This window comes from Sciurus vulgaris (genome assembly GCF_902686455.1).
Source record: "Sciurus vulgaris genome assembly, chromosome: 6".
Lineage (NCBI taxonomy): Eukaryota > Metazoa > Chordata > Mammalia > Rodentia > Sciuridae > Sciurus > Sciurus vulgaris.
The window spans coordinates 137,188,012-137,212,301 of record NC_136466.1 but is presented as its reverse complement, the minus strand read 5'-3'; the positions used below and the strand labels follow the sequence as shown (position 1 = coordinate 137,212,301).

At 38.4% G+C, this 24,290-nt stretch overlaps 2 protein-coding genes across 4 annotated transcripts in view; one reads left to right on the top strand and one right to left on the bottom strand.

The window, feature by feature from the left end:
* The first annotated feature begins 1,877 nt into the window (after positions 1-1,877).
* On the top strand, positions 1,878-15,226 carry PTGER4 (prostaglandin E receptor 4). The gene is made up of 3 exons (XM_079145080.1): positions 1,878-2,498; positions 2,953-3,871; positions 13,294-15,226. Exons 2-3 carry the CDS (start codon positions 2,996-2,998, stop codon positions 13,882-13,884), a joined length of 1,467 nt encoding a protein of 488 aa, XP_079001206.1. The 5' UTR covers positions 1,878-2,498; positions 2,953-2,995; the 3' UTR covers positions 13,885-15,226.
* Positions 15,227-22,805: 7,579 nt separating this feature from the next.
* Positions 22,806-24,290, bottom strand: part of TTC33 (tetratricopeptide repeat domain 33) — a 43,095-nt gene continuing 41,610 nt past the window's right edge. For all 3 annotated transcript variants that reach the window (XM_079145088.1, XM_079145087.1, XM_079145086.1), the window contains exon 5: positions 22,806-24,135. In XM_079145088.1, coding sequence (XP_079001214.1) covers positions 23,782-24,135 — 354 coding nt within the window. In that variant the 3' untranslated portion in view covers positions 22,806-23,781. The remainder of the gene's footprint in view (positions 24,136-24,290) is intronic.

Here is a 24,290-nt window from a genome sequence, read left to right as displayed (position 1 = left end):
GAAGCCCAGTTTATCAATGACATGCTATAAACCTGTAATAATGACTAATTTTATCAACAGTATGCCTCAGCTTTTATTTTAAATATATTTATCATGAAAATATTAATGAGCAGACCAATGCTAATTGTTCCATTTTAGGAACTTCAAAAGGAAAGAAAACTTCAAACAAAAAAAAATTACGAGCAGAAAGTGAGTAGAACCAACCTCTCACCTCCCCTTCACATATTTACAGACAAGCAACTGACACAAGTGACTGAATGCAGTGCAGTCAAGTGAGGAACAGGGGCAGAATGTGCAGTTCCCTCTTTCTGGTGTTGATTTGTGTTCTGTGCTGACACTATCCTAGAGATCACAACTCAAAAGAAGCATAGACATCAGAAGTGGTTATAATGGTGATTAAGAGAAGACTGAGAAAATGCCCAGTCGCGGCTGCTTCTTTTTATGCTAGTAACAAATGTGTCTACTTTCTTCTGATATTCATGATAAAATAGTATACACAACAGAATGACGCTACATGTCCTACACAAGTCAATGTGATCCTGGATAGTTTACGACCAGAAATTAGTTGATGGAACGCTCTCTTTGGTTCTCTTTTTACTCACATGTTACTGAGACTCACTGGAGAACCAGATTCTTCGCGGGTTTGTTCATTCATGAAATCACATTTAAGAAAGAGTGCCTGATTATCATATAAAAGAATCAAGTTACTTACCCTGTGAGCTGTGTTAAAAGCAAGTGTACTATAGATGGAAAGACGTTTTTCTAGGAATTTAAATTGTGTAAGGCCCACACAATATCACTGTATAGTTTTTTTTTTCTTTTTCTTTTTAATGATGAAGTGATTTTAATTACACCATAACGCTTTATTTTTTTTTAAGTAGAAATAAATGAATAATGAGTACATGGAAAAAATTTTCCCCACCAGACAAGGCCAAACAAATTCAAAGAAAAGCGTAGGGTAACGGTAATGCTTAGAGAATCTTTTTGCCTGAGTGACTTTCAACCTCCTTCTCACGCTCCAGTTGGCCTTTCCAAGGATTCACGGTGAGGCATCTAATATAACAGGCTCTTGGCAGGAGCTGTTTACCTGTTCTTTCAGGTCGGAGAAACTCCCCAGGGTGAGAGAACGATCTCCGCAGTTAGACTGTACTCCCACTTTCAACAATTTTCTTCTGTACTCTCCAACGCCGAAAGGCTTTCGGCCACCTGCGCGCGGAGACGCTGTAGTCCCGTCTTCTTTCTCTCTTCCCTCCCTCCCTCCCTTTCGGTCATACCCCGCGGTGCCCTACAGAGTGCAGCCGGCAGCCCCAGCACTGCCAGCCAACTCCTTTTATGGCGAGAGGATGGATTCTGCGTAGTTTCCACGCCCTAGCCTGGTACCTACCCACCCACCACGTCCGCGCGCGCACCCAAGTACGATCCAGCGCCCACTCGGTCCAGTGCACACACACATCCCACCACTCCTCCCCAGTGCTCTACTCCAGTGTGAAGTCCTAAAGCAATTGTCCTCCCTTCCCAAGGCACAGATGTTGCTCCCTGAGGGTAAAAGTGGCGAGAAACAGCCCCCTCGGAGAGGCAAGGAGTGAGGGAGATGAGATACCAGTTTTAGCGTTGTCTCCCTCGCCACCCCACCCCTCCAACACTGGATGGAGACCTCAGGAGAAGCTGTGAGGGTGTCCCGGAAAGCACCGGGGCTAGGATCACCGCCGGCGGTGCTCACTCAGAAAGTTCGAATGTGAGAAGGTTTAAAGAGTCGCCCCCAGCAGCGCGGTAGGAGTGGCGCAGGTCTGAGCCCGGCTCCGCCCTGCCAAGCTTCCTAGCCGCGCAAACTGAGGACACGCTCCGCCCCCTTCCAGTTCAGCCAATGGGTGCCTGGGCCGTGCGCCGTCTGTCTCCGCCCCCGCCAGGGAAACTTGAAAGGAGGAGAAAAGTTAGTACAGAGGTTGGAAGGGTGAGAGCGGAGCTCGAAACCCGGCAGCCAGAGAGGAAGATGAACAGTTCTAGGTCAGAGCACCAGATTGGACCCCGAGCCGCCCCCAAGACACCAGGAGCGGCCTCAGCAGCAGCCGCCAACGACCGTAGCCGTCCGTTCTGACCGTGGCTGGGGAGGAGGGCGGCCGGAACCGAGGACCCACGCACGGTTCCACCTACGCGCGCTGCCACACACCTGGAAGGTGTGTGCCTGTGGACAAGACCTGCGGGCTCTGCAAATCGGGGACTCATCTTTGAAGGAAAAGAGAAAAATAAACAAAAAACTCAACACCAGTCTTCACTAACCCATCCGCTGCCCCTCCTGTTCTCCAACTTTTTGAAAACTGACCACTCTGATCCCAGTTCCGGAAAATTGGCAGCCACCGAGACCCAGCTCCGAAAAGTCAAACGCTTAGCAAGTTCCACATTAAGCGGGAGGAGGCTGAAGGCAGGTTGGGGGCAGATCCAGGACATCCGAGGTCTGAGCCTGGGCGCCTACGGTGCTGCTACAACTGCGTCCACTACAGGTAAGGTGGTGTAAGATTGGGTAGTGGTCATCGGGTAGACAGCGCAGTGTTCGGGTACTACCTCAGGAAACCAAAGAGAAGAGCGAGCTTTCCATAACTTGTTTTCTGTGAGAATTTTGTCGACTCATAATCTATCGGGAATAGCACTAGGAGTCACTTTCCCTTGAGATGGGTCTTGTTCATCTTGGCAATGGAGTGAGTTGGTTTGGAAGCGGGAGGAAGAGAGAATGGCAGTTATCAGCATCTAAATATTAATGTCAGTAGAGTGGTGCTGTTGGCAGGACCTATCAGGAGCCAAGGGATTTCGGTAGCCGCAAGTCAGTAAGTGACTACCCAGAAAGTAAGATCAAGTTCCCTTGTTTCATCAGCATATTGCTTCTTGGGTACGGGTTTAACACCTTACAAGTAATAACTTCCGCGCACCGATCATTTTCCTCTCCCTTGCCATTTCTAGACCCCGCATCGCTCTGCAAGGCTACGCACTGCCGGCCACCAACATGTCCACGCCCGCGGTCAATGCGTCCGCCTCTTCGAGTCCGGACCGACTGAACAGCCCAGTTACCATCCCGGCGGTGATGTTCATATTCGGGGTGGTGGGCAACCTGGTGGCCATCGTGGTGCTGTGTAAGTCGCGCAAGGAGCAGAAGGAGACCACCTTCTACACCTTGGTATGTGGGCTAGCTGTCACCGACCTACTGGGCACTTTGTTGGTGAGCCCGGTGACCATCGCCACGTACATGAAGGGCCAGTGGCCGGGGGAACAGGCGCTGTGCGATTACAGCACCTTCATCCTGCTCTTCTTCGGTCTGTCGGGCCTAAGCATCATCTGTGCCATGAGTATAGAGCGCTACCTGGCCATCAACCACGCCTACTTCTACAGCCACTATGTGGACAAGCGACTGGCCGGTCTCACTCTCTTCGCTGTCTATGCATCCAACGTGTTGTTCTGTGCGCTGCCTAACATGGGCCTCGGCCGCTCTCAGCTGCAGTACCCGCAGACCTGGTGCTTCATCGACTGGACCACCAACGTGACGGCGTACGCCGCTTTCTCCTACATGTACGCGGGCTTCAGCTCCTTCCTCATTCTCGCCACGGTGCTCTGCAACTTGCTCGTGTGCGGCGCGCTGCTCCGTATGCACCGCCAATTCATGCGCCGCACCTCGTTGGGCACCGAGCAGCATCACGCAGCTGGCGCCGCCGCTGTGTCCTCTGCTGCTTGTCGGGGCAACCCCTCTGCCTCCCCAGCTCTGCCGCGCCTCAGCGACTTTCGCCGCAGGCGAAGCTTCCGGCGCATGGCGGGCGCAGAGATCCAGATGGTCATCTTACTCATTGCCACCTCCCTGGTGGTGCTCATCTGCTCCATCCCGCTCGTGGTAAGTAGCCCAGCTCAGGCCCCACTCTGCCCTTTTCCCGCATCCACCTCTCCCCTCCGATTCCTCCTCTTCCCTCAGATTCCTTAATTGTGTCTTCTCCAGATAGGGGCTGGGACTCCCGCAGGGCCTCTCTGAGTCCTCCTCAGAGGCCTTCTGGGTGCCCACCCGAAGAGATTTGGGAGGTGCCTTTCCCCTACATGCCCTGAGTGCCTTTCCCTGAAAGCCTGGGTTCCTCTCTCCAGGGACAACCCCTGCTACCCCTCAGTGCTGATATTAGTCTTCTGGGAACACCCACCGCTCTCAGTCACATGTGGAGGGGAACTCTGTAGGATGACCTAGCCCAGCCCTCCACACTGACAACTTGCAGAGCCTGAAAGCCTCGGGTGGTGACCTCTCTTGGAAACCATTCCTTAGGAGAATGGGGCTTTGGGTGTTTTGATTTATGCAGAGCTTTTGGTTTGGTTTTGTTTCCTTAGATAAAGTAGCATTTTAGTGCTAGAAGAGATAGCAGATGCTTTTGATTCTAGCCTAACTCCTTCACCTCACAGGGGAAGAAGGGAGTGACTTGAGAATAATCTAGCAGAAACTACATGTGGACCTAGGTTTCCTGCTCTTTACCATGCTCTACCTGGAAGAAGATCTTAATGCACACAAATTACAACTCTTGCACAGGGCATGGCTCAGACTCAGGTTTTCTGCAGGCCAGGAAAATAATTTCTGGGTGTGTGTGTGGGGGGGTATGATTATAGACAGGCTGGTATACATAAGTTAATGAATTTGAATTTTCGAATTCTCAATAACCATGAGAGGTACAGTGCCTTTATAGAGGTTTTAGATGGTTTGCAAGGTTTAGAGATGATTTTTATTTATTGCCAGACAAAATTCTAGTTTGCGTGGCCCATAGGCCATCAGACTCCAAACCCTGCTCCTGTAGTATTGTATTCTCCCTCTCAGAACTTCTAACTTTGGCCTTTGTGCTGTGTGTGTTAGAATTTTGGTACACTTTATTTTCAGGACAACATTCTCTTTAAAGTTGCCTTTGCATTGATTTTTTAAAAAATAAGCAGGAAAGTTCAAAGAGTACTTCTCTACTTTTGCCTGTTATTAAGATGGAATGCACCAATAACAGATGGGCAGGTGAACATAATTCCTTATCTAGTTTATCTTGAACGCAACTAATTCTGAGTTCTTCCATCTCTCTAACTTACTGCATTCCTGGAAATTCCAAAATACCAACTCAAAAAGAGATGACTGCTCTTTCTTAGGCTTAATGGAAGCAAGAGGAAATAAATGCAATGGGCTATTATTCTGTTCTTTCTTTTATTAATACTGTCCAGGAATATTTGATGTAAAAATATTATATCTCTGACAAGTGACTGTAAATGGAAGGAACTTAGAAGTAGCTGAGAGCCAGCATACAGTAGCTTCTTGCCAATTCGTATAAACAGAAGTAAATATAATTGGCAGAAGAGCCTTTAAGCCATTCCAGAACCCAGTATAATTTACAGAGTGAAGTCACACTTGAGTCACATAAATATATTTTACTGTCAGTGATGGCAACTCAGGATCAAGTGAGCTTTTGTAAGAAAGCACTCTGCCCCTGCTAAGGTCTGGGTTCCTTGGCCTCTGCCTTATGTTTTGAAGAACAATAAATGACAAAGTGAGTGGTTGTTATTTACAGAACATCCACTTTAAGGAACTAAGGAATTAGAGCGAGGAGGTTAGCAACAAGCTCATACTTTCTAAATGTTTTGGTTGGAGATGAGCATGTGAAGCTATTGATTCCTGCAAATCCACAGATATAGTGTTTTCTTCCATCATCTGGAGAGGCATACAAAGTTTAATGTATTCTATAGACTAACATAGTAGACCTGGCCTTAAGGTATAGAACCATTTATGACAAACCCTTTGAAATTATTTGAGGACCAGAGGCAATAAGTTGTTGGACCTGTATTTATGGCCTGCAAATTAACCATAGTTTAGCTAACAAAAAAATATTGTCAACTCTGGAGAAAGTCAGTAATATATAGTAGATAGTAAGTAACCTCAACCTGAACATTGAAACTGACTGACTCAGTTAAGAAGTAATCATGCTTGTCAAGAACTTGCATACTTTTGTGTGAAGTAAGAAAGCACACAAGTAGTTGTGGTTTAGTTTTTAGCCTTAAGTTTTGACTACTGAAATCTAATTTCAGAATCAGTTTAAGTGTGAATTATTGATAAAGTAATCAGGCATTATATTACTACCCATCCATTCATATACAATTCAGCAATTAAAGAATCAAAGGGGAAACATCCACAATTACAGTCCTCCTTGGCTTATTTTTTTCAACATTCTTTTCACATTTCTCATAATCATAACATAATTTAAGATGAAAGCATCTGAACTTTCTGACAGTTAAAGCAATAGGATCTTTCTTCAATTGCAGGGAAATTAATGAAGCATCAATTTTAACTTTTATCCAGTAAAGTTGGTTGCTAAATCTATGTGAGGAAAAATCAAACACTCTGAATCATTTTGGAGAGGCTACCTACCAGAGCAAACGTAGTTACTCAGAATTTCAGAAAGCTTGACACAACATAGAAGAGAAATAAGCGGCCACTGGAAAGCAGCCAAATTTCTGTCTTTTGGACACTAGGGAAGAAAAAGCTACAGTGACTTTAAGGGTGGGTGATACTGAGTTTAGTATAAAAAGTAAATTTCAGTCTGTTATCAAAAATGAATGTTTTATAAATAGAACCGAGTTTGGAATGGAAATTTAAGAAAGATTGGGGAATTCGTTGTGCTGTGCTGAACCTACAAGATTCTCTGAAGTGGATCAGAATCAATGAACAAAGAAGGTGGAAAGTGGAAGTGAAATCCATAAGGAATATCACATGTCAAGATTTAGTAGGAAGGTGGTTCTTGTCATTTGCCTTTTTGTCTATTTGTAACCAGTCTCTCTCTTTCTCTCTCTCTCTCTCTCTCTCTCTCTCTCTCTCTCTTTAATACAGGAGAAGCTGAATAAATGAAAGAGTACACTTAAGATAAATAAAGAGGTATTGAATTCAGAAATATGCAAGCAAGATAATCTCCTAACATCCCTGTGTTGTTGTAGCCAGATCAATTTCTGGTACCTAATCTTGCAGTTAACAGTACTAAAGTTAAGATAATGATTATAATCAAATATTTTGCCTCAGGGCTAAACAGTTATACTGTAGGAGTTGGAAAGGCATTTTCCTTCATGCATAGGCAAGCCAAGGCCATATTTATTGCTTATTTATTTTCTTTCCTCTTACTCTGAATTAACAAGTATTCAAGTATTGGGAGTGGAATGGCCAATTTGATTAATCGATGCTTTGGTCAGGTAAAATTTAAGTCCTTAGGAAAATAACTTCCTGTAAGTGTTTATTTAGTTGCTTACTATAAACTAGTTGTCTCTATAAAGACAACCTAGAGAGGACGTCTTGCTGCATATTTCTGAAGAATGTAATCTCTTTCTTTAATCTTAAACATACTTTATCATTTATTCATCTTTCCTGTATTTAAAAAATCCTAAGACTGATTACAAATAGAAGAATGAACAAAATTACTATAAACTATTTGATCACCAGCATTTGACCAGCAAAAACTTATCAAAGTAGATGAAAACTGTATAAATAGGTACACTTTTTTATTTAAGGCAAACTGGAATCCCATCATAAAATAACTGATGGGATTTTAGGTGAGTAAGAATTACACCCATGGGTAACAGTAATGTAGTAAATTTGGGTACAACTGCAGTAGAATCAAAAGGATTTGATTTTTTTAAATAACTTTGGCTAAGTTAAGAAATAGCAATTTCTAGAAGCAGGTTTTTTAGTCATAACATGAAATTGAAGACCCAGTAGTAAGTAGTACCTTGAACACTGCAGAATAACACAAAAAGTGAGGTATTTCCATATCTAGCATCTCATTTGAATCTTGAAAAACTATGGGAACAAAGTAGAGCAGACCATACTTTCCTCTCTCTCTCTGCACTTGAGCTTTCCCAGCTGCACATGAAGAATTTTTCAGTGAAACTTCCTGGGTTGCTATGGGTGAGTCCTGTCCCAAGTCCTTTCACCATGCTTTGCTGACCTGTCAAACCTTGGTTTTATTGAACATCTGCTAACAAGATACTTTTTCCCAGAGCTGAAGTTATTCTTGCAGTCTTCTACTAGAATGTTGAACATGAGAGTTAAAAAAAATTAGAAATAAATTTGCAATGTAGAGATTGACTAACAGAGATTAACTTGCCTGCAGTAAGTGTTCAGCTGGTGGCCCAGAAGGAATGAGAAATGAGGTCTTTCATTTCTACCATCATAGAGTCCAGAACTCTTTCCATGATCCTTCACTTATTAAAAAAAAAAAAAAAAAAGTGGTAAGAACTTCTAGTAACAGCTGTGTCAATTCTAAACTGTTCACAGGCAGTGAGATAACCGAGCACACACAAATAATTCCTTTTATGTGCTTGGAACAGAACAAGTAGTATGCATGCACAAATCCAGTTACAGATCTTGTTATTTATTGGAAAGTATTACTATTTTGAAAATCAATTATTAAGTTGGTCTGATCAAGATTTCAACATTCTTTTTTCAATTCAACATTCCCTGCAAATAGGTTGTTCTGAAGTAGGACATACATGTTTTTCATGCCATGTCATTAACCATATCCTAAAGTTACCACATACCCACAGTTTTCAAATTATTGGTCTATTCCACAATGGCCAAATGTCCCTATATGGGTTACAAGAAAAATAAAGAGAGCCAGCATATGTGTTATATCCTGGGCACTGTACTACACACTTCAGTAATTTATGCACAATTTGTAAGGAGAACTGCAAGGATTTGAACAGAGGTTTGTTTGATTAAAAAGCTCGAACATATACCTCTCTACATGTAGCCTCCCTTGAACTTTCCTGTCATTACACCTTGTGACTTTATCAAATCCTCTGCAGTTTACATTCTGATGCACTTGAACCCTAAGTTCTAATCAGTGTCAGACAAATTTTAAATATTTTAATGTATGCCGGTATTGGTGAAAAGTCACCTGCACAAATCTGCAGCTACTACAGCTTTTAAGACTAGCTTTTAAAATTGGCTGAAAGTTGAGGTGTTGCTTGAGTTCAGTGAATTGTTTAGGATGTTTTTTCCCTTCTGACTCAGAGGTTCTGTTTTATCAGCAGCACACTCTTCCAACACTGAAAACTGCCTGAACTTGTTTATTTGTGTAACATAAAGGGCCCATTGGACAAGAGTTCCAGAAAAGTTTTAACCTCCCTGCATGACATGGAACTACCGCTGTGGATATTCCCATCCTAATCTGGGTTTCCCTCCCTTCAGGGAGAAGAAATCAAGTAGCCTTTAAAGTGATGCAGAAGTTGCTATATTTATTCAAACATTACAGAATGCATGAACTTTTTGTTTGTTTTGGGCTTTTTCCCCCTGTGTGCACTTAAACTGCCTTTGAATGTATTATCTAAGTAAAACTCATTCATATTCATTCTTTTCAAATAATTTGACCCGCTTTTAAGGATGGTTTTCTCTGAATTTAAAATTTTGTGTTTTATACTCATCCTTCTGTTATCCTGTGAATTCCCTTTTACTGAAGAGACAGTAAACGCCAGATTTGGTGGCTTGTACTAAATAGTAAACTTTTCCCCCCAGCACTCCCTTCTGTATAAATATATACAGAATAAATTATAGCTGTGGATGAAATGAGGTACAGAAGTGATACTTTCCTTGCCTCTCATCACTTTGATTATGAAAACCAATAGATATTCTTTTGCAATACTCTGACTTTTCTAAAAGGTCACAGAAATTAAAAAAAAAAATGGTAAGTCCTAATATTCCTTAAATAGCTACAAATTTCATCTCATTTTAACAATTCAAAATTTTTCCTCCTTTCTGTAGTAACCATGTTTCCTTTGAGGTTGTGGTGAAAAAGCAACCAGCAACATAACATGTCAATGTTTAAAATCTCAGAAATGCAATGTTCAGGCTCATCCAAGATTCTGGTCTGAAAGAGTCTTGGAAATGGCTGTGCTTTTAAGGCGTCCTGGTAAAGCACTGGGTTACCAGACACTGGAGTAGAGCAACACTGCCACCTAGAGGCATAAAGTCTCAAGTCTGCACAAACTCTGCCACAGATATGACCTGAAAGCGACAGATGTAGATCCATCATTTCTTCTAACATTAGAAACATGTTTCATTATAACTAAATAGAAGAAACAATAAAAAAGAAACATAATATGGGATATGAGTAAAATATAGACCTCATACATTTTGCCAATGATTCTAATAACAGGAAATAAACCTTGTAGAGCAAAATAAACAACAACAACAACAACAAAAAAAACAACAACAACAAAAAAACATGGAGTTCATCTGGAACCTGGGGCCCAGACCAGACTCAACCAACATGAGAAGTTCTTCAAAACCTCCAGTTCTCAGTAGCAAATACCTCATCTGAGGAAAGTCTTGAGAGAACATTTAGTTCCCAGGCATCACTGAGGACCTTAATCAAGCTGCTGGAAAGAAGAAACCACAATACTTTGTTTTACTAATTTTTGTGAAGATTTTTTAAAGAAGTCAATCACATTTTTTCTTGATATTATCATTTATCCCAACATAGTTTCTGCAAGTATTTTAAGAGAAGACTTCATATACTGCTGTGCCTTCTTTTTTGATCTGTCTTCCAGAGATCAAAATGGTAATTTCATCTTAGAGTCATTGGACCTTTATTCTATGAGATTTATAGGTCAATAATTCTTTATCTCAAATCCTTTGGGCCAGATGTGTTTCAGAATTCAGAATTTCTTGAATTTTAGAAAAGGAATTATTGATATACCATAAAATATTGCTATTCCCATCAGAACTGGGAAAGTGCCCCTGGAACAAAACAGGAATATTCACTGTAAGTAGAATAAATAAAACTAAAAATAGTCTGTTTGGTTCAGATTTTGATGCCAAGTTTGGGTCAGGTTTTGCAACCAAATAAGTTCCCAAAGCAAAACAAATGAAGACTAACAAAATTTTCTTACTGAAGGATTAATGGACCTATAGCTGATTAAGATTTAAATTCCTGTTAAGGGAGAAATAGAAATGTTATATGTCATTGATCTAGCATCATCCAGGAATAGTGTTCCTATAAATTGAAATCTGAAGATTAATGAAACTTAGTTGAAGCATTTTGAACTTCCACTTTTGTTTTGTCCACATTGTTGTAAATTTTTCTAAAATATCCCACCCTTTTCTGATGATTCATAAAAGCATGTCATTAATTATTATACTCTATGGTAAGGCAGCAATGTCCCCAAGTCTTGTTAAATTTAGAAATGTTTGCTTCTAATTAATAGATGGAGGTTCTAGGTATGGTCTTGTGAGCTCCTCTTTCTCTTTTTAATGGTTTTTGTTTATTTTTCCTAGCTGTAAGACTTGCTTTTAACCTCTCCCTAACCTAAAATAATTACCAAAGGCAAGTAATACTAACTAAATAATTACTAAATAGATGGCAATGATCTCAAAATGACATTTTATGTGAATTGCAGACGAGATTTTTACATCAGTGATCCCAGTGTGATTAGAAGTAAGATCTAGATTTTTTTTAAATTTGAGAGTATACACTTAATAAGTGCTTTTTCTAAGGAGCAAAATAATAGTTTTCCTTAAGTTTATACCATTTCATGCTTTTTTCAGTGAATCACTCAACATTCCTAGAAGTTGACATGATTTCATTCTTCATGACTCTGCATATGGAACTATCCCTCTTTGAAAGTTATTTCCTTCCTTCTAAATTTAGCAAACTCCTACTCATCCATCAAAACAGTCCTTTCCTTTCCCCCAGAAAGTGTCTCCTCCAGGTCTGGATTAGCTGAGCCCCCCCCACACACCTCTCCCATGTCATCACATCACTCTGCAGTAATAGTTGATCTATTTTTCTGTCCTCTGGACTGTACCATTACTCTCTGCCTTCGAGAAGTTTATGACATCTAGTATGACTTTTTGTCCCTAGAACCTATCATGATACCTAAAACACAGTAAGCACTTCTTGGTAAAATGATGATATATGTGAAAGAATGTAAGAAAATAAATGATTATAATAGAGGACTATTTAACTGCCAGAAATAAGACTCCAAAATAGCCAAGGGGTTGCTGGGGTGTTCTTGCATTTCCTCCATTTATGCCATAGCTGCCTGTGGTGGGCTGGCAAGACATGGCTCAAACTGCACTGGAACGAGTTGTCATCCCACTGAACTATTTGCAGTGCTCAGTGGCTGTTGACTGGCTCAAAGGCCATACGAGCACAAAGGAGGAATTGATTCTGATTGGAGTTTAAGAATGGATTCCCTGAATGGCAGTTAGAGTGCTGCCTTGAAAGATGAACAAAACTGTTTTGCAAGGAGCTATTTTAGGTTTTAGGGTCTAACGAGCATAACCAGATATATAGTTTAGAAATAATCTGATGGTAGTTTGAATATAGAATGGAGACGAGAGGAATTGCGGGTGAAAAGGCTAGTTTGGTGGCTGCAGCAGTATTATCTCTAAGTGACAAATGGAGTTAGAGGGAAAAGACTGGAGGCGGTCTTTGGTTAAGCCAGGCATGGTGGTGCATACCTGTAATCCCAGCTACTCAGGAGACTAAGGCAGGAGAATCACAAGTTTGAGGTCAGCCTCAGTAAGTCATCAAAACCCTGTCTCAAAATAAGAAATTTGAAAAGGAGGCTGGAGGTATAGCTCAGTGGTAAAGGACCCCTGTGTTCAAATCCCTGTACTGCAAATAAAACAAAACAATAAAATGTTGGTTAGAGAAACAGTGAACACCACTAGGTGATTATTATTCCTTAAGAATAAAGTCATAGAAACTATTCTCTGGTGATTCCAGATGATAAGATACCCTGGTGTTGATTCAAACGTTTGTAGCATATTCTCTCTAGACAAAAATAAAAAGATTTCAGCTCTCTTTAATGATTAGATGTGTAGCTGACTTTAAAAATGAGTATCTTATAAAATATATACAATGACTGCTCAGATAAGGCAAATCAGTGGGTCTTGGACAAAGCAGATTTCATTAGAATTATGAAAACTTAAAAGCAGTCACAGAAACTAAGTTAGCAAAATGCTTCTCGAGACTTTATTCATATAATTTTGGGCACATACTTGCATTTTTTGTATGTCATCTTTGATCTAGGGAAGATATTCATAAGATACTTACAAAAATATTTATTAGTAACTCCAAACAAATGTAATTGCATTTTTGCAATTATAAGTTATTCTGAGGTTTACTGTGTAAACTGCCCTTTTCTTGGAAGTTACTGCCAGAAGAGAGCAGCTACCCAATGCTGCTAATGTAGACATAGCATTTAAGTGTTTTCCCTGTTGCTTAATTATAAAATCTAAATGTGGGCGTCTCATTCATGCAGGTACGTGTATTCATCAACCAGTTATATCAGCCCAGTGTGGTGCGAGAAATCAGCAAGAACCCAGATTTGCAGGCCATCCGAATTGCTTCTGTGAACCCCATTCTGGACCCCTGGATATACATCCTTCTACGAAAGGCCGTGCTCAGTAAAGCAATAGAGAAAATCAAATGCCTCTTCTGCCGCATTGGTGGGTCGCGCAGAGACCGCTCCAGACAACACTGCTCTGAGAGTCGGAGGACCTCTTCCGCCATGTCCAGCCATTCTCGCTCCTTCATCTCCAGGGAGCTGAAGGAGATCAGCAGCACATCTCAGACCCTCCTTTACCTGCCAGACCTAAGTGAAAGTGGCCTTGCGGGCAGGAATTTACTTCCAGGTGTGCCTGGTATGGGCCTGGCCCAAACAGACACCACCTCACTGAGAACTTTGCGAATATCAGAGACCTCAGACTCCTCACAGGGCCAGGACTCCGAGAGTGTCCTACTGGTGGATGAGGTTGGAGGAAGGAGCAGGGATGGGCCCGCTCCTAAGAGTAATTCCCTGCAAGTCACATTTCCCAGTGAAACACTGAACTTATCTGAAAAATGTATATAGTAGCTAGGGAAAGATAACCGCACTGTTTCTGGAAACTTCTAAAACCCTGTGCAATAGACACATTAAGTGTTTAGTTGTGCTCAGAAGGGCTGCCTTTGTCCTGCGACTCACATTAAAAAATAGTCAGGCTCTTGAGCACTTTTCACAAACAATCAAGCTGATTCACGTGTCCAGAGGCCTGCAGCACATTGGTCGTGGTAGGACACAGGACTGCAGTCACGACTTGATGGTGAGGAGGAGCTGCCCTCAGTTTGCTACTGGATGGGAGGATGGCAGAAGTTATGCTACTTTCATAACATCGAGAGCTTTCTGTCTGGTACACAGCAGAGGCCCAGATACCAGAAGGGCTCTATTCTAATAAACTATGAGGACTACTACCTTATGGCTGATTGAAATGTCTCACTAAAGCATGAAATGTGAATTTTTATTGTTGTAAATATGATTTAAGGTATTTAAAGTATTTTCTTCTCTATGAGAAGGTTTATTGTTAATACATGGTATAATAAAGTTATGGTAACCCCTCTCCTAGTATAACCTGCAAAAGTAGGAGATGTTAGATTTTTTTTTTTTTTAATGAACAAGTTCAGGCCGAAGTGTCAAAAATTCAGTGAAACTAATTATAAAAATAGATACAAAATTTTTGAAGAAAGAGTTTAGTACTGACAAAGGAATAAAGAGAAAATCTCATTTAAGATGTGAAAATTACAGTCCAAAATATTACTTTTTCCAAACTATGTATAATATTGGAATTTATTTTAGCAACATTACATTTATTTATCCAGAAAGCTGTGATTTCAAGAGAACCTAACATGCTGGTAAATATTTTCAACTTTTGTTCCCACTAATTGATATTTTTTAAAATATAAAATTGTGTTTACCCATAACCGAAATGTATGATATAAAAACTCTAAGCAGTTTGTTTTCCCCCTAAAAGTGTGCATAGTTTTGCTTGCCTAAGAAATGACCTAGAATATTCTTTAAAATATAAGAAGACAGGTTGCACCCTAAAGACTGTGTTTTAAGATGTAGTTAAATTCACCTTTTACATGTGTCAAAAGTGTCACAAGGTGGTAGAACTTGGGCATGTAAGGGTTGCCTTCTAATAGTTTGGTGTGGTACCCAGTGATGCTGTACATGTATTTGAAGGACCTTCCTCAAAGAAATATTAAGCATGTTTTGTTGCTTAAAGTGTTTTTGTGAATTGCTTGGTTGTGTTTAAATTCTGAGCCTGATATTGATATGGTTTTAAGAAGTAGTTGTACCAAGTGAAATTATTTTGAGGATTGTAATAAATCAATGCATTCCAGCTGAGTTCCATATCCTCAGTTTTGGAAAACTTGTATGGTTTTTGTTTGTTTCAGGACTTTTTCTACATCCTTTTAAACAGAAGTTTTAAAAAAAATTATTTTAATCATCAAGGAGAAGTTGCAAGAATAGTACAAAGCCTTGGATTCACTCAGTAGAGAATATATTTAGAAAACATGATCGAAGGGATAAGTGTCTCACTAAAGCATGAAATGTGGATTTTTATTGTTTGTATGGGTGATGGGAGAGACAGTGTTATGCTTAGAAAGCTGCATATAAAGTACTCAAATAGTTATTGCAAAAAATGAGCACAAACTTTTTTCCTTTTTGCAATTTCTCTAGATCAGTGCTTCTCCAACTTTAGTCTGCATGAGTCATCTGACAGCATATGAAAACACACAGTTTCTGATTCAGTAGGTCTGGGGTATCAACATTTCTAAAAAGCTCCTGGGTGATGTGATGCTGCCAGTCTTAGGGTACACTTCAAGTGGGCATGATCTCTCAGAGTGAGGTCATGATTTTCTCTTGGCAAATTTTTAAAGATGTTTTTTAATGATGTCAGAAAAACAGGCATATCGTCTTCACAGACCTATCTGCCCAGTGACTCTCTGCTGAGGTAGGGATGATTCAAAAAAGGAGTAGGTAGCTTCAACTTCTAAAATGTTCTGTTTTCCTTGTGGAGAAGGATTTTGTTTTGCCTCTATGAAGGGCATCAGAGACAACACCTAGATTTATATGTAAATAGGTACACATGCATCACCCATGATAATGGGGGGAAAACCAAAGTCCCATTCATGAGTTAGAACTATTAATACTCAAGGCCCAATTTCATGCCCCTTCACTTCAGGTTCACCATCTGAGACAATGATTTGACTTCATCTTTTTTAACTGAAATATTCATAGGCCCAAAAGTTAGCCTTTAAAGTATATGCCCTTTAAAATATTTTAGTGTGTTCACAAAGTTAGGCAGCTATCACTGCTAATTTCAGAACATTTTCATAATCTCAAAAAGAAATCACACGTCCACTTACAGCCAGTTCTTTTCCTCTCCCCCAGGCCCTGACAACCAGTATATCTCTATGAATTTGTCTGCTCTGAATATTTTATATTTTTGTGTGAGCTTTTTTCACTTAGAATGATTTCAGGGTTCACTGAAATTGCAGCATGAATCAGTACTTCAATTCTTTCTTATGGCTGAATAGCATCCCATGGTATGGATATAGCACATTTTGTTTATCTATTCACTGATTTGTTTATGTATTCACTGATGGGCACTAGGTTCTTTTCACTTTTTGATACTGTGAATAATGCTGCTATGAAACATTTTTGTATATAAGTTTTTGTCTGAAAATATTTTCAATTCTTTTTAGCATATACCTGGGAGTAAAATTGCTGGGATATGGCAACTATAAATTCAATATTTTGAGGCAACATCAAACTCTTTTCTCATGTAACTGTACCATTTTATATCCCCACCAGCAGTCGCAGTGTTTCAATTTTTCCATATCCTTCTCAACACTTGTTATTGTATTTTTATTATAGTCATTCTGTGGGTATGAAGTGGTATCTCATTGTGGTTTAGATTTGCATTTTCCTGATGACTAATGATATTGAGAATCTATCCACATCCTTATTGGTTATTTGTATATTTTCTTTGGAGAAAAGTCTATTCAAGTCCTTTGTACATTTTTTAATTGACTGCATTAGTCAATTGTTGCATTAATGTTTGCATTAATCAGTTAAGTCTGCCACAATGAAATACTTCTGGCTGAATGGCTTAAACAATAGAATTTATGTTCTCACAGTCCTGAAGGCTGGAGTCTAAGATCAAAATGAGGGTAGAGTTGGTTTGTCTTGAGGTCTCTCCCCTTGTCTTGCAGATGGCCATCTTCTCACTGTGTCCTCATATGGGCTTTGCTCTGCGAGCACATTTCTGGTACCTTGGTCTCTCTCTCTCTCTCTCTCTCTCTCTGACACCAAATGTATTGGATACCCCTCATGCTTATGACCTCATTTAACCTTAGTTACTTCCTTAAAGGCCTTATTTCTAAATATAGTCATATGGAGGGTTAGAGCTTCAACAAATGAATTTTGGGGCACATAATTCAATCCATTTTATTGTTGAGTAAAAGCACAGCCAAGGGAAAAAGTCTTGTTCAGTGGTCTATTCCATAATTATTTGTTAAGACTTAATAGCTATATAATGCAAAGCTTATTTTGTTGTTGTTGATGATGATGATGATGATGATGATGATATTTTGTGCTGTGGGACACTTATTCAGATTGTTTAGAAAGTCTCAGATTTTCTATATGGGAAAGTTCTGATTGTCTAAGTGGCTGGTGTTAAATCTTACTTGGTCCCTATAGGATATAGTGGACAGGAAGGTAATTTTAACACCATCTCATAATCCAAGACCATCTAACCAACTGGGTCAAGTACATCAGAAAAGGTAATGAGACTGTTAGTGGTACTCTGACCAGGAGAATCAAGAGTCCTTTCTAAAATGACCACCAGCCCTTTCCACAAGTTTTCTATTGGGGCCACAAAAATATAAAGGTCATGGAAAAATCCAGACACAGTAATATTTACTATTATCTGTGCCTTCTGGCCTCAAATGTTAAAGCAGAAAAATCCATATTACACAAAATATTCATTTTTCCTAAACTACCTGTACTAGTTTCAGAACAAAATAAGCCATATTTACTCCTTCCCATCAGTCTTTCTACCTCATCCCCTTCTCCCACAACAGTCAAACCTCAGTATAAGGCCCTTGAATAATGTTCTTATAATTACTATCCAGGTACAAGAGAATGGAACCAGATAAAAAGAGACAGCAAAGGAGAGTGTTTGACCATATGACTTAGCATGGAGTTGCCCTGATAGCTAACGCTTTGGTGCCAGACTAGAAGCACCTTGGAAGAAAGAAACAGAGAGAGAAAGAGCTAGGCCTCTAGTCCATATATTGAATAATTCTACCATTCATTCATTACCTTTCCTTGCCATACATTCTAATCACCACCATGAAAGAGAACAGATCACCAAACATAATCTATGTCCTAAGTGGGAAAAAATAGTTTTTTGAGCCAGAGTTTTGCTATGTTGCCCAAGTTGATCTCAGATTCATGCACTCAAGTGATACTCCTATTTCAACCTCTCAGACAGCTGGTATTATAGATGTGTGTGCCACTGCATCTGGCTGTCCTAAGAACTTTCAGTCACAGGAACTCCACACACTAAGATCTGAACAATTATGTAAGTTTTTCTTTTTTTTTTTTTTTTTTTTTTTTGAGAAAGAGTGAAACAGGACTCGACATAAAGGAAAAGCAAAGAGAATTCCAAGAATGATTTGGGGGTAACCACAGATTTCTTAGTACACAAGAAGCACAATCCTTAAAAAACCTATAAATTGGACTTCATCAAAATTTTAAATGTCTGCTCCTTAAAAGGTATTATAAAGAAAACAAGGGGAGAAACTACTCACAACACATACATCTCAAAAAGAATATTTATCTAATAAAAATTTTAAAATTCTTACAATTCAATAACCAAAATTAAAAATGATCAAAATATTTGAATGTACACCTCCCAAAAGAAGGCTCGTTTAATAAACCTATGAAAAGATGCCTAACATAATCAGAGAAATGCACATTAAAATCTCAATGAGCTACCACTACACATCCATTCAACTTGCTAAAATTAAAAAGACTGACAATCCCAAGCATTGACAAAGATGTGAAACACCTGAAACTTCTTTAATAAACTGCTGGTAGAATGCAAAATGACATAGATACTTTTGAAAAACAGTTTGGCAGTTCCCTCTCAAGTGTCTCGTATACTTAGAAATACTAGACTCAGAAATTCCATTCCTAGGCATTTACCCAAGACACATGAAAACATATGTCCATACACAGAATTGTGATCTATGTACATAACAGCTTTATTCATAAGAGAGCAAAACCTGAAACAACCTAGATGACCATCAACAGGAAGAGCTAAACAAATTGCAGCGTATTCATACAGTAGAATACTAAGCAGTAAGTGGGAACATATTAGCACATACACAATAACAGATGAATCTCAACAGGGATGAAATCTCAAAAATATGTGGAACAAAAATAATTCAGATACAAAAAGTACATATTGTATGATCTACTTATTTGAAAGTCTAGAAAAATGAAATCTAATTTATAATCACACAAAGTAAGTAAGTAAACAGGGCTGGCTGTTAAAGTAGAGGGGAAGTGACTGCATAAAACTTTAGAGACCTTTTTGGTGATGGGACATAAATTTCCTCTTGATGCTCTCAGTGGTTATATGGTTGTTCACATTTGTCAACTCACCAAACTATAAATTAAAATGGTTGCATTTCATTATGTTCATTATATTCATTTAAGAAAGTTGACAGGGGTGAGGAGACCATAATTCATTACACATTCTTCCCTTCCAATTAAATGTACATTCAATATTGTGGCTTATTTCTGTATTAAATCAGTAACTCTTGTAAATATCCTGAAGAAATTTTTATATTGCCTAATAATTAATATTATTCATTTTCAATACAATTTCCATAATTGAAAAAAAATAAAATTAGCAAAGAATTCCCCAATTTGTCTCTCCTAAATCTCATTTTTACTTTGAAATATAATTTTTGTCAGAGTTGAGGGAGTCATAAAGTAGTCCATCGTCCCCTCATGGCCTCTGAGGCACCTGAGAGACAGTCAAGCAGATGGATATTGAATACATCACATTTATTGCTGAAAAAGGCTAAGTTAAATGATATAATTTAGGTCTGAGCCAACAACAGCCACCTCATATTAAACCCAGAATTAAAGACACTTGCTCTACAAGCCACACACAGTTCTGCAAGCATGAGTATCCCTTTGCAGAAAGGCAGAAACAAGCCAGGGAGGGCCATGATAAACCCAAAGAAGGGAGAAAGAGACGTGCAAATCAGTTCTGTATCCTAAATTCCCTCCTCTCCCAGGGAGGTGAGAAGGAGAGAACAGAATTCTTTGGTTAATGGATATCCCAAGTAGCATTGTGTAAGGAAGCCATTCCCTTCTGCTTTCCAACTAGTGTAGATCAGTGTTTCTCAACCTTTCTTCCACCTTGGCACATAGAACAGATGAAATTCATGTGTAATCAAATTAAGACAGGATTCATGTATGGTATTCTAACTATAGGATCACTGTTTCTTTCTATTCAAAGTGGCCATAATTAATTGCAAGTGACTAAGAGATGTAACTTTAGGGATAACCCCCTTTATTTCACTTTAGTTTACTTTAGTTAGGAGGTAAGCAATTTACAAATTTCCATTATTTCATTAACCTGGTTTAAAAAATCTGACTTTTTCAATACTCCTGATATGCCATCAATTATAAAATATCTCTTCAGTTTAATAACATCTCAGTAAAGAATACATTTAATATACCTATTGATTTGAAGATAATTACTATAGGACTATGGTTCTTGTGTCAACTCACAACTCATTTACATGCATATTGCATCATGAAATCGAAGCTCAGAATGACTGGACCAGTGTCAATTTAGAAGAGCTCTGACTCAAGGAAATTTTAAAATGATTAATAATTTTCTTACTGCTGGGAAAGGCAGTGAAGTAAGTTTTTGAATCATATAAAGTACAAGTCTTCAAAATGACAAGGCTATACTGTTCAGTTATAACCCTAGTTTTCTTTTTTTCTTTTTCTTTTTTTTAAATATTGTTTTCAGTTGTATATGGACATGATGCCTTCATTTTTATGTAGTGCTAAGAATTGAACCCAGTGCCTCACACATGCTAGGCAAGAGCTCTACCACTGAGCTACAATTTCAGCCCCATAACCCTAGTTTTCTGAGATGCTTTTTTATTTTATGTCTTCATTACAATTTTATATAATCAATTTTTTAAATTTGCATACTTAAACCACTATCATCCGATTTTGTACAAAGGCTCCAAGTGCAGTATATCCAGGTTCTGTGAGGTGTACTCTGCATGACTTTTCAATGTTTTGTGTAGTATTTCTTAGCATATTTAAGATAAATATAATCTAGGAGCTGGTTTTCCAGAGAATAACAGGAGTGCCAAGTTACCAGGCATGGTCTGGATCTGTAGTTTTCTAACTACTGAGTGTCTATGCCACACAATTTTCAACAAGAATTTTAAAAAATTATATTCACTATAATTTGAACCACAGACAGTGCTGTTTTAGGAAAGAAACACCAATGATTACATTACTATCGCAAATATTTTTCTCAAGGTTCAAAAAATTCGTTATAATTAACAAGCCTCATAAACTTTTATGTATCAGTAGTCATACCCTTAAAAATAATGAATCCATTTTTCTCTTCATGCCTGGAAAAGTTTTAGCTACAGTAAGCATCTTGGGGCTTAGAGAAATGAGTAGCCTTCCCCCTCCATAACTATTCTTTCCTTCTCCTCCATCTTACATCTAAACTATTTTGTCTTAACCTGGTAAAGAAGAGAATAATCTGGCCTACCACATCCAACACAAAGGAGAGTGCAGGTTCTTTAACAGTCTAGTGGCTAGATGCACTCCATGCTGGGTCATACCTCTTCTGAAGTTGAGGCACAGACCTTGTGCCAAGAATAATCTCCAATTGACAACCATCTGTCCTATAAAATTGGAAGTAGTGACTTCTCACTTTTAGATACGGAAAGGTTATGGAGTTCTTTCTTAAAATCAGAGGAAACCAAGGTTAAGTATCTCCAAACTAAAGCAAATTCTTCATAGAAATAGCTAGCATTTACTGAGCACTTCATATACGAAGAAACATGCAAGGTGCATAATATATATTACTTTCACTTAAAGAAATTAAGTAAAATCAATCTAATTTTTCAAAAGCTAACAACATAAAATGGGAAAATCTTCAAAATGCAGAAGAAACTCTTTATTCACATTTTTCACAATAAACAAATATCCATTCACAAAACAACATACCAAATGCTGACAAATCACTTGTCTAGATACCATTCTACCCTCTGAGAATATTCCTTATTAAACAAAATAAAATAATGAATATTTTTATCACTCTAAAACTGAACTCTCTAACCAGGGCTTTTTTATTATATAACTTAGGGGGAAACTATAATACTTTTTAAGGCAAGTGCTGATTTCTCTAACTCTGAAAAAGAAAATAGGCTTTCTACTACAACAAAAATTTTTTAAAATAGAACCCTCACAAAAATGTAGATCATTATTTATATACTCCAACAGTGTTAGGTAAGATTACACATAAAGTAGCTAACTTTCATCTCTAACAGATAAAATTAATTTTATGCCAATAATATCTTCCTGAAGTCAGAATAACAGTTCCCAACAGTTCTATATGGTTGTATAATATATTGTATAAAAATAATCACATTATAATGATAGTACTGATTTACACATGTGTCCTTTTGATAAACTACTTCAATATATCCTCATGTTCATGAGACTATACCATAAATCACATTCCAGTTTCTATGTATTTTTTGCTTAACTTGTTCATTCATTGGCATTTTAGTAATATCCCTATTGTTTTATTTTTAGAAAGATATGGAACATATTTAAATAATAGTTTTTCATTTCACTGAATAGTTCCAAAAGTTATTTGGGAGAAGTGATTTTAAATCATCGGCTGCAAAGTTACAATCAAGAAATATTATCTGGGCTTTTTAAGCACCTAAAAGTGAGGAAAAGAAATATTGCTTTTGATTGTGGTAATTTTGGAGCACAACTTATTATGACATATCTGTAACCATAAAAACAAAAATAATAAAACCATCATTTTGACATTTATCAGTATTTCATACATCTAAGAAAACAACTGCCACTGATAGAACTTTAAAGTCAGAACAGAAGTACAAATCTGAATTGAAAAAAGCATCAATAAAATACTCAGTAGTACGTACACATTTGCACACATTTTCAGACAAACTTTCAAAGATTTCACAAATAACCAAACAGTAATTTTGAATCAAAATGAATGTCAAAAATATTTAAGCTTTGTGAAGACTTACTTTAGTGAAGCAGGAAAAATGGAAGAGTGAAGGGTAACAAGCAACATATTTCTAGGAGGGAAAGAAATCACGGGCTGCCTTTATCATAAAGCAAAAGTCAATAAGTCAACATTTTAAAAACAATGGTTACCAAGTTATTCACTATTCAAGAATACACTTCTCAAGTTGGGTTCTTAAAGACATATTCATTCTGATATTCAAATCAAACTAAATTTATCAATCAAAACACATTTGATGGCTGGGGATATAGCTCAGTTGGTAGAGTCTTGCCTCACATGAAAAAGGCCCTGGGTTCAATCCCCAGCACCACCAAAAAACAAAACAAAACAAAACAAAAAAAATACACACAAATTTTACTCAGAATTCTAATCTTAAGAATAATAAATTGTAACTTATCAAAGCATAGTCTGAACACTTTCAATAATTCTACCATTTAGTTTTTATATTCCTCATCTGAAAAATTTATTATACAAACAGTAGTTCTGCTTTCTTTCTCCAGAGTAAATGTCCCTATGTCTAAACTTTTAGTAGCAATCAAAAAGATTCAAATAATTCCTTTCTGCATATTGCTTCATCGGGCTTTGATAAACACAGAGCCATCTGGTGGGGCAGCACCATCCTCCTTCTCAGTTACAGTCTCAACAGTCCCAGAAGCTGACACAATAACCATCGTTTTATTCGCTGAAACGGTCTTCTGTTTTTCAGCAATAGCTGCACAAACAGCAACAATCTCATCACTTTCAAAGTCATAATCAGGAATTGACTTTGGTGAAAAATGTGTTCCTTCAGATGGTGCTTCATTTTTCTTAATTCTCTGTGCTACCTTCTGCTGCTCCTGAAGCGTTCTTGCCCAAGAAAGGTCTTCTTTCCATAGTTCAGGGTTCATTGGATAGATATGAAGGGCTACTTGAAAACTTCGAATTGCCTGGAAAAGAACAGGTGAGCATTTTTCATTTATTTTGTTTTTAAAATTCAGTATGTTTACTACAATCACACCTGTGAGAGTGTAGGTACGTAGACAGACACCTACGCATACGCAATGCATTATTTAAATGTATCAGAAAGTGATTGACAAAATGC